This window comes from Microtus ochrogaster, unplaced genomic scaffold, assembly GCF_000317375.1.
Source record: "Microtus ochrogaster isolate Prairie Vole_2 unplaced genomic scaffold, MicOch1.0 UNK17, whole genome shotgun sequence".
Lineage (NCBI taxonomy): Eukaryota > Metazoa > Chordata > Mammalia > Rodentia > Cricetidae > Microtus > Microtus ochrogaster.
In genome coordinates this window covers 1,119,416-1,130,781 of record NW_004949115.1, presented here as the reverse complement: position 1 = coordinate 1,130,781, position 11,366 = coordinate 1,119,416, and the positions used below count along the sequence as shown (strand labels likewise).

Below are 11,366 nucleotides of genomic sequence, written 5' to 3'. Positions count from 1 at the left end.
AAGAAAGAAAGAAAGAAAGAAAGAAAGAAAGAAAGAAAGAAAGAAAGAAAGAAAGAAAGAAAACGTTAAAATCTCATGCACAACCACCCTTTAGGTCCAACCATATTTCTTTGAACTCCTCTGGGCATGATAATTGAAATGACTCGACTGTGTCAAAGTCCATTTTTTCCCCCTGTAGGTCCAATTGGCCCTCCAGGAGATCCAGGGCGCAATGGGCTCCCAGGCTTTGACGGTGCAGGAGGGCGCAAAGGAGACCCAGGTCTGCCTGGACAGCCAGGTAAAATGAAATAGTGCTGCTGGTTGTAACGTTTGTGATTTCAAGGGCTCTGGGTGTGAGCCTGTATTTGTAGCTGTGGTAACTTCTTAATGAAAGAGCATGACTAACTGTCACATCAAGAGCTAGGGCAAAATAGGAAGGCACAACCAAGGAGCTATGCTATACCAAACAAACATAAACATGTTACTTGGATTTTACTTGTATATAAAGCACTAGAAATCCAAAATATTCTTCCAAGTACCCAAAATAATTACTAGGTGAACTATTTTTATTTTATTTTTATTGTAGCAGGTGTTTAAACCCAGGGCTTGAGTGTGCTGGGCAGGTTACATACATCTCCAGCTCTACTCAACTAAATTTCAGTGTGTTTATTTAAATCCCACAACTCCCTTATAACAACTTTTAAATCTGTCTCCATTTTCTAATATTACAGAAGATAATTTCCCATAAAATGCAATAAATATAGGTTAAAAATCTTAAATGATAACCATAGAACTTTGAAGATCATGGTGAAATCTCATGCTGCGAAGATATATTAATATCCAGATTGTTTAAGACAGTGATTAGTAGGTTCTCTTTACAATATTAATTTGGAGCAGGACAGTGGTGGCCCACACCTTTAATCCTAGCACTCAGGAGGCAAAGGGATCTCTGAATTTGAGGGCAGCCAGATCTAAAAAGCGAGTTCCAGGACAGCCAGAGCTGCACATAGAAACCCTGTCTTGAAACAAACAAACATAAAACAATATTGACCTTTATATCTACTAAGTTTATTTCATTGTTTTGTTTTTTTGCTTCAATATATCACTATGCAATAATGATTGGCTCAGGCTTCATAATGTAGCCTGGGCTGGCCTAAAATGCATAACAATCTTCTTCCTTCAGCCTCCTGAGTGCTGAGACTCATCTTCCTAAATTCCTATCTGACGTCAACCTAGTTCCAAAAAGTATTTGATTATGCTTGTAAAAGAAAATATACTAATATGATTGCTAAAATAAAAAAATAGAAGCTGAGTGGTCTTGGCATACACCTTTAATCCCAACACTAGGGATGCAAAGAAGGAAGATCTCTGTGAGTTCGAGGCTAGCCTGGTCTACAGAGTGAGAGCTCCAGTCAGAGCTACACAGAGAAACCCTGTCTCTAAAACAAAACAAAACAAAACAAAGCAACAATAACAAAAAATTAGGAAGATTATAACTGAATAGATTGTTAACATGTTGATAACCTTAGACTTTATATGTGTGTGTGTGTATAACAAGATAATATAAACATAAAGAATGTGTGTTAGAAAAATGTATCATTGGTGACAATACAAAGTAGTGATTCATGTGGGCCTTCCTAGAGCCAACACTGTCAATTTAGTAACTTTGTTTTTCCAGAGAATGAACAAATTAGTGATGTCTTTATCACAGGTATGAAGTGTCCTAAAGGCAAAGCTCAGCACAAACTGGGGTTAAAGACCTTGATATAAGAATTTTTAAATAAGCTCATGCAAAGGAGATCTAGTGGTATATTAAAATGGTGCATTCTGGAGGCTTCTTAAGAGTATGTTACCTATGTTGTAAGCAAGTATCCTTCAGAACAGTTCTCCAGAGTAGTGAAAGGAAAGGATTTCAGCACTGAAGCTGGAAGAACTGCAGAAACCATACCTTTCTTTTCCTGTTGATGAACAAAACAGCTGGCTGAAATTTGGTTGTAAGAGTCAAATTCCTTTAGTATAGCAAGAGAATGGATAACATACTGGCTTTCAATAGGCCTCACTTCGTCCCACCGAAAACTCTATTCTTCTAGGATTTTAGGTCTCAATGTCTTTAGCCAATACCAGGAGGAAATAAATACAATCACTTTGAGGGCGAAGGAAATAATCTCATTTGTCTCTCTGCCCGTTATATCTGACAATACTTTTATAGACACCCTATAAATATTGAATAAATTAACTACTCAAGTTAAGTCATTATACTTTGTTTATAGCCACAATAGTGGTTTAAAGCTTACTTAATCTTGATTTCATAAAATAGGTATGCGTGGATTGGATGGTCCCCCAGGACCAGATGGATTGCAAGGACCTCCAGGTCCCCCTGGAACCACCTCAGTTGCCCATGGATTCCTCATCACACGCCACAGCCAGACAACAGATTCCCCACAATGCCCACAGGGAACAGTGCATATCTATGATGGCTTTTCTCTCCTGTATGTACAAGGAAATAAGAGAGCCCACGGTCAAGACTTGGGTAAGACAGTTGGCATCAAATTTCTCTCTATGCATTTTGTGTTTATTTTAAAAATCCTCTTGGGGCCTAGATTGACCTTAGACAAAGTACATACCTCTTTTCTTTGGGTTCTTCAAATTGAAGATAATGTCAAAGCCAACTAACTACAGTCACTATAGATTTTAAATGAATAGTTTTAAGTTCAAATAAAAATATTAAAGTCATTGTAGCTAGTACAAGGTACCATTTTTTGCTTAAAACAAGATGACTTCAAAGGGACCATGTTTCCTTTTATTTAGATTAGTAAGGGGATATTTGTTCTGGGCTCTCTACAGTAGAGCAGCTGTTTGATTACACAGTCAGGTCTACAGAGTGAGTTCTATGACAACCAGGACTACACAGAGAAACCCTCTTTCAAAAACCAAAAAGTGGGGAGGGAACAAAGGATTTATTTTCTCTCATAGTGCCATATTATTCTGTGGTCAGCTAGTGCCACTGTCTCCTGACCTTAATGATGTAAAACATTATGGTGGAAAAGCATTGAAGAGCAGATATACTCGTTTCATGATGACTAGGAAGTAGAGAAATGAAAGTCTGTGCTAGTGGGCTTTCTTCTTTCTCTCTTTTTCCTCTTCTTTATGCCAAGTCTATTGGATGGTATGATCCATATTCAAGATGGGCTCTCCTTTATCAGGAAACAAACACACCTAGAGGTGTGCTTTCCTAACTCTGTAGGTGTGAGGGATGTCTCAGTGCACTGGAGTTGAGAATCTAGATTAAATATCAATTTAACCTTGACTTTCCTTTTCTTTGTTCTTCTTGCGATTTTTCCTTCTTCTTTCACATTTCTTTAACTTTTAGTTTATCTCTAAACCTGTCTGTAATTGGTCAGCATTATTATTAATATTATTAATACACTTAAGAAATTCCTAGCCCACACAAGATGCATACTGAACACATCTTAGAAAAAAGGGGCAACATGGATATTGACAGATTCTGCAAAGATTTAGTATGTCTCTTTCATGTGTCCTCAAAAAACGTATACAAGTTCTTCAGTAGACACCATTGTTTGTAGGATCCATAAAGAACTTAAAAACAACACTGGGAATATGTAATTATCTATAACAATGAAATCTGTCTCCTTTCATCGCCTAATGAACGTTAATATTCAGGAGGATGCCTATATGTTTGTCTTTGGAGGGAGGGGGACTTGACGGGGAGGGGGAGGGAAATGGGAGGCGGTGGCGGGGAAGAGGCAGAAATCCTTAATAAATAAATAAATTTTAAAAAAAAGAAAATTCCCCAAAATTAAAAAAAAACAAAAAACTTCTCTTGTGAGGAAAAAAAACAATGAAATCTGCATTCATTGTAAAACACATCTTGATTTTATAAATGACAAAATGAGTGAAAGCTGGGATTTCAAAAACCTGTGTTTTTTAATCTAAGAAATGTGCACAATTTCTTTATAAAACATTGTTTTTATGATTTCAGGAGAAAGTAAACATCATAATGTATTCCTTCATCTTTTTCTTTTCAATTCTTCCTAGGAACCGCTGGCAGCTGCCTTCGTCGATTCAGTACCATGCCTTTCATGTTCTGCAACATTAACAATGTTTGTAACTTTGCTTCAAGAAATGACTATTCTTACTGGCTTTCCACCCCAGAGCCCATGCCAATGAGCATGGAACCCCTGAAGGGTCAGAGCATCCAGCCATTCATTAGTCGGTAAGACAGTGATTTAGCTTTTACTTTTACCAATCTCAGCTTAGTTTAACTTGTAAGAAATCAGTCTAAAATGGATAATCAGTGCTATTCAACCCAAGTTATATACACAAGAGTGATTTTTAGTATCAACCCCATATTTGGTTTGAACTGTGTTTGTTGGAGATCAACTTTTAATCAGGTCCTATGACAAGCATTTTAATATAAAGAGAACTCAGTCTAGTCACTAGGCAATATACTTGTGTGTATTTGTGCTAATTTGTACTAATGTGGTATGTATCCATTTTAGGCTAAGTGCTACAAAAGATCAAATAAAACATTTGGCAAAAGTATGGAGGAAAGGATATTTAATTCTAACTGGAGACACCTGAGGATCTCAAAGAAATATATTTTGTACTGCTCTGTCTTTGATAGATTGGAAAACAACTAGCTAAACATGTAATTTTTTTTTTTAAATCAAAGAGCCTTTATTCAAGCTTAAGCTTGGACCCTCTGTTTGTCTGACGCAGTGGTTGAGAGCAGAGTGCCCAACGCAGTTGGGATAGGGTTTTTTGTTTGTTTGTTTGTTTGTTTGTTTATCATAGTTGAGGTTGGGGTGAGGGCATTTCCAGGGTTCAGAACCCTGATTGGCTGACATTTGTCTAAGGGCCTTGGCAAAAGAGGAATAGGTGAGTCCTGGGCCCAGGGAGATCTGGTGATCTTATCTAATCCTGTCTATGGTTGGGTTGTCAGGTACTTGCCTTTAGACGCTGGCCCTCCCTGGGTTGTGTCAGCTTATGGCTTTTCCTGAAACCTGGTACGGCCTCCCATGGCAGCTGTGTGGTCTGGGCCCCATGTGTGGCCAAGCTGTAGACATGGCTCAGAGGTTAAGAGCTACACATATAATTATAAGGAAAGTTGTAGTAAGGAAAAAATTGAGAATGAAAAATAGACAAAGGTCTTGAGAATGTAAAGTTTCCATAGGGAGAAAGATTAGAAAATTTTCTTGAGCACAGATAGTAGAATGCTTTAACTGCCAAATTATAGCTTGGAATTTATTTGGTATATTATAATGAGCAGCACTATCACCCCTCAAACAATTATTTGAGATAAAGTTTACAGAAGATTAAAGCACTATCAATGTACTTGAATTGCGTAGGGATAGTCCTTGGCTAGAGTTCTGTTACATTGAATATTATTGATGTGGTCCTGATGTGACTGGATTATACCTCACAGTGGAAAATATACACCACATTATTAGGATAAACAGAAATCGGGAGTTGAAGTAATAGATGAGATTTGGCATTCCCTTAAAGTAACTGTTAGAGGCTGGTCCCATTAGCAGAGATTTCCTGTTTGGTTTTTGTTTTGTTTTGTTTTTCACTTTGGAGCAGTAACTTAAAGCGATCTCTTGAGAATACTGGATAGTGCTACTGATATTGTGATCATGATACAGGGTTCTAGTAACCTGAAGGGATGGTTACCTACTAAGTCTAATTTCCTTGACACTGAATACAATGATGTTACCTATTTTGTCTTTATTAGCAGTTTCATGATTCCCTTGGTAATATATTTACCTAAATCCATGTGTGTTGCGGGGTGGAGGAGCATAGCAATGCATGGAAGTGTTTAGGGGAGAATTATTTTTTCAGTCTCAACTTTATGGACTAAAAGTTTCCATAATATATTATATATTATCCAGATAAATTTTGCTAAATTAACCTCCATCATATTTCAAGATGTTCCTTCATGCTCTTTATTAAAATTTTGATATATGCAGCAATATTTATTCTGTGGCTCTTTTTACTCATGTTATAGTTTTCAACCACATCTCATCTGCTGCCTGGACACCTCCCCAGCCTTTCTGGGTCAGTTGCCTTTACCCAAATGTGGCAAAAAGACTAATAAATGTCCTTTGGAGGAAGAATACTGGGTAGAGATTGAGAAAATATCTGATTCTTGTCTTCCAGCTTAACAGACATTGTTCTTACCACAGTCATACATTATTAAGTGTCTACCTCCAGTTGGGCACTTTGACTGCAAGTATGTAGAGCTCAGTAAGCCAAACTTCTACGGCAATTACACCACTGGCTGCAGCAAGTCTGATGCAAATTTATGTCACAATGGAAAATGAAAATGCAGTAGCTGTAATACTACAGTGTCTCCAAAAAAAAAAAAAGCCTTGCAGTTTCTGCTTATAAATGTATTATGCATGTGGGAAGAGAGTTCTTATGCAAAAATGATCTTCAAAATGCATTTTTCTCCTCTTCTGATCATTGAGGACATGGTCAAGGGCCTCAGAAGGCATCTCTGACGAATGATTATTGTTTCCTTCATACTCACTCATGTTCTCTCTCCCTTTCCTTTACCAGATGTGCAGTGTGTGAGGCACCAGCTGTGGTGATCGCAGTTCACAGCCAGACTATTCAAATTCCACATTGTCCTCAGGGGTGGGACTCTCTGTGGATTGGTTACTCCTTCATGATGGTATGGAACACCCATCCTTGCTTTTCACATCACAGTTGACCCTCCATCCTATGTCCATTTCTCCCAACTTGAAGACAGCTCAGTTATCTGTGTAGTAAAGTTTGAATACCAAATAGCTTCTGTCCAAGCACTGTGTTCTCCCTCCCACATTTTCTATAATACATCTTTATGTACTATAGACTTATATATATAAGCATATATATAATATTATAGTATAATATGTGGATTATATATTTATGCCCATTGCTTTTGTTGATTGCTCTTGATGTGGATACTGTTCTCTTACCTTTAGTCCTAGTTTTCTTTATTGTGTTCTAACTTGTGACCATGTTAGGTATTTATATTGAATAATCACTAAAGCATTATAGTACATAGGTGTTATAGAACATGTTCTTTTGTTTTAGCATACAAGTGCAGGAGCAGAAGGCTCAGGCCAAGCCTTAGCCTCTCCTGGTTCCTGTTTGGAGGAATTTCGTTCGGCTCCTTTCATCGAATGTCATGGGCGGGGGACATGCAACTACTATGCCAATTCCTATAGCTTTTGGCTGGCCACTGTTGATATGTCAGACATGTTCAGGTAAGTCGCTTATGGCTTTAGTTCAGGCCTAGAACCTTCTTCATAGATACTAGTGAAGAGAGATTTTATTAATGGGTGGTATATCTCCTGTGAATTTGAGGAATTTGTTGGACTGAGTTATTTAGTATTAGCTTGTTCTCCATATCTACCTAACTTATCATATAGAAACTAATGTTAGTAATGGCAGGTCAGTATGGTTACAGGTAGCTTAGCATTAACCTTTCAATAACAAAATATCAGGACTTGGTCTACTAAAATGGGATCATTTCAAAAACCGAAACTAGTCTATCCCAATTTCACAATTCTTTTCTAAGAATGTTTTCAGGGACTTCATCCCAAGTCTTTGATGGAATAAAATAGCACATAATGCTTATATTTCTGTCTACTTCAATTTTTTGAAGTTTGTCTTTATTTTTATGTACTGCCTCCTTCTTGATATTTTTCATATGATTCTCATCTTGTATTGCACATCAATTGCCTAAATTTTTCTCATTTTATGAATATTAGGAAAGGTATCACAAAAAACAGCAGCAGAGAAACAAATATATGAAGATAACAGTAGTGGGGAAAGCAGTCACAGAGATACATGTGAAGATATAGAAAATGAGGTATAGATAGATATACAATGGGGTTTTATTTTGCCATGCAAAATTACAGTATGTATGAAGCCAAAATCCATGATATTCAAAATAAACTAAACTTAGACACATATCCATATTTTCTCTCTCATTGCTGAATCTAAGATTTTACACACATACACATGCACACACACAAATGAAATTAAGTAGAAACAAGTTTGTCTAGGGAAAGAAAAAAGACTATGGAATATAGGGAGAAAGGTAAAGGTATAGGTGTGAACATATATGATAAACATGAATGAAAATCTCTTTATAGAACTCATCACTATATACAGTGAATATACATCAATAAAAATTTTTTGAATACTTGTGATCAGTAATGGCTATGAATTCATAAAAATCAATGTATTAGTAAACTATTAAGGTCTAGCAAGATAACTCAGCATGTTAAGAAACTTGCCACCTAGCCTGATGGCTTAAATTATGTCCCTAGGACCCACACAGTAGAAGGAGGGGACGAGCTTCACAACTTTCCTGATATTTACATTCATGCTGTAGAAGGTATACTTGTACACATACACACATACACACACACACACACACACACAGAGAGAGAGAGAGAGAGAGAGAGAGAGAGAGAGAAAGAGAGAATAGATACATAGATAGATAGATAGATGATAGATAGATAGATAGATAGATAGATAGATAGATAGATAGATAGATAGACAGATAGATAGATGATAAATAGATTGATAGATTGTTTTAAAAGTAAAATAAATCATTAAGCATTAAGTCTCTGGGAAAGCTGCTTACCCAAAAGAGAATGTCTGTATGTGAATGCATGCCTATAATAGAATGTAATAGCAGAAGTATATAGAACTTAAATCAACAAAGCAAAGCTGATTGTCTCATTTTTTTCTTTCCTAGTAAACCTCAGTCAGAGACACTGAAAGCAGGAGACTTGAGGACACGGATTAGCCGATGTCAAGTATGCATGAAGAGGACATAACATTTTGAAGAATTCCTTGTGTTTTTAATGTGATTATATAATTATTATATGTGATTCCCAGGATGCAATGTCTCACTTACTCTCCCCCAAACTTCATTACTGCTGCCACCAATGGTGCTAATACACTCTAGGACAAAGCATGCTGACAAGTCACCACGGAGATGCAGATGTACCTCAGCAATGTGCCAGAGCAAGGCCTTACTTCTTACAAAAGAAATGGGAAAGGGACTATACTTTTGGGGTCCAGAATAACATTTTTCAAGGAGTATAAGATGAAGTTTATATATTTTGCCCTGTTGCTAAAACGGCACATTAAAAATTCGATGAAGGGAAGAATCATACCGAGTGAAATGAAAGACTGCTGTTTGGGGAACAATTCTTTTTTTCATGGTGCTACTAATCCTACTGTACCCCAGGTTTTTAATAGAAAGGTGTTAATCTTATTTTGCTCTGTAAGTAAAGAATGTGTATATTCTGTAAACAGCCTCAGCTCAAAACGTCAAGTCATTTAGATGTGATCTGGTAGAAACCCTTCTTTACTGAAAATGTATGAAAGCCTACACTGTAGACAGCAAGGTTTTCCATGGGAGAGAATTGATCCTTTCATTGACTTACTACTGAAAGCAAATGAATTGGGACGTTTATCCCTTAAGTTATTAATTGACTTTAAAAAATAGAGCATTTAAGTGATTTTGATCAGAATTTTAATGGTTTATGCTGCTTATCAAGTTATCATAGCCAAAGGAGCAATCTTTTTTATACATTTTCCAAGACACTCATGATCTGGTGCCCCGTCTGCATATATTTATATCTTGTTTTTGCTTGCTCCCAACGTTTTGAGGAACAAAATTTGTCCAAATAATTAAGGATTCTTATCCTGGTGCTTCTCATGTAAGAATTATTCTCCTTTGGGCTCACTTGTGTAAGAAGACAGTATTTGGTTAGTCTTCTCTTTTCAATTACAGAAAGCCAATGGACTTTAAAAAGCTTCTTATTTTAAACATTTTATTATGAATAGTCATAGATTATCTTATTTCTTTAACTGTCATCTTCTCACTGAATGTTTTTTAATTCACCAGTATCAACTTAATTAAAGTTATATATTGTAATTATGGCTCATTGTCTCTCTGTTTGGCTTAAGTGCTACTTCAAATGTTTCTTCCTCAGGCAATTTGTTCCTGTGTCTTTGATCATTATGATCGCTCGCAGAAAACATATAGCAATGGAAACTTTTCCCATGAATAAATATAAACTACTGGAAGGTGCTTTGGTAATACAAAATTTCTTGACAATGTGGTATTGATAGACAGTAAAGAACAAGTTTCTCTTTACAGAATAATTCATCAATAATGCTTAAAACAGATTAGTAAATTAATATTTCTAATAATTAAGAATGAGCCACATGTAGCTCTCTAAAACAACCCAGGGCCTTTTAAAGATAAAAGGACTTTTAAAGCCTTTATAATAAAGTTTGTATGACAGGTAAAAATGCAGCAACCAAAACAATTTTTAAAATTTTAGATTCCAATATGAACCTATGGGCAATCTGAAGCTTAGAAAGTATGGTGGCAAATTGTAGAATCTAAGCAATAATAACTATTTTAGTATATATTTTTTCATGTAGACCAATCCATGAAAACACTACCAAGTAATTCTAACCGAACCCCTATGTCCATTCCACAGTTCATTTTCAATGTGGCATATATCTGAGTGTTGTTCCTTGACTTACAAGAGCAGATGTGGATTTTTGAGTCCTCGCTCGTGTATGTCTGATTGAAATCAGGTGGGAGCACCGGACAGAAATCTCAAGGTCCAAATCAGGAGCAGAAGGAGGGGGAGCACGAGCAAGGAACTCAGGACTGCGAGGGGTACACCCACACTCTGAGACAATGGGGATGTTATATCGTGAATTCACCAAGACCAGCTAGCCTGGGTCTGAAAAAGCCTGGGATAAAACCGGATTTACATAGCAGACAATGAGGACTACTGAGAACTCAAGAACAATGGCAATGGGTTTTTGATCCTACTGCACATACTGGCTTTGGGGGAGCCTAGGCAGTTTGGATGCTCAACTTACTAAACCTGGATGGAGGTGGGCGGTCCTTGGACTTCCCACAGGTCAGGGAACCCTGATTGCTCTTCAAGCAGATGAGGGAGAGGGACTTGATGGGGGAGGGGGAGGGAAATGGGAGGCGGGGGCGGGGAGGAGGCAGAAATCCTTAATAAATAAATAAATTTAAAAAAAAAAGAAAAAAGCCTTTAACTTTTAGATTGTTGCATGTGCAGATAATATTGTGTTTCTTAAAGCCTCTACCTCTCTGAAGGCCTGTTGTGTTGTTTGAGGACACAAACTCAACCCAGTAAAGCCCTTTGATGTTGTTTATCCTCCCCTGACACTGATTATTCAAAAACTGTTATGAATCTAGCTATTCTAGGAATTCCCCTTGATGAGCGTTACAGTCATTCGTGGCTTTCCCACATGGGCCAACAGTGGATCAGTTGTTCTGCTAAAGCAGCTTATTTTAC

At 37.0% G+C, this 11,366-nt stretch overlaps 1 protein-coding gene across 2 annotated transcripts in view; it reads left to right on the top strand.

Moving 5' to 3' along the window:
• The window catches only part of Col4a5 (collagen type IV alpha 5 chain), a 211,133-nt gene extending 201,187 nt beyond the window's left edge, over positions 1 to 9,946 (top strand). Inside the window, exons 48-53 of one of the 2 annotated variants that reach the window (XM_026789363.1) lie at positions 179 to 277; positions 2,297 to 2,509; positions 4,036 to 4,213; positions 6,562 to 6,676; positions 7,081 to 7,253; positions 8,759 to 9,946. In XM_026789363.1, coding sequence (XP_026645164.1) covers positions 179 to 277; positions 2,297 to 2,509; positions 4,036 to 4,213; positions 6,562 to 6,676; positions 7,081 to 7,253; positions 8,759 to 8,840 — 860 coding nt within the window. In that variant the 3' untranslated portion in view covers positions 8,841 to 9,946. The remainder of the gene's footprint in view (positions 1 to 178; positions 278 to 2,296; positions 2,510 to 4,035; positions 4,214 to 6,561; positions 6,677 to 7,080; positions 7,254 to 8,758) is intronic. The other variant, XM_026789364.1, reaches the window with a different exon arrangement.
• The last annotated feature ends 1,420 nt before the right edge of the window (positions 9,947 to 11,366 follow it).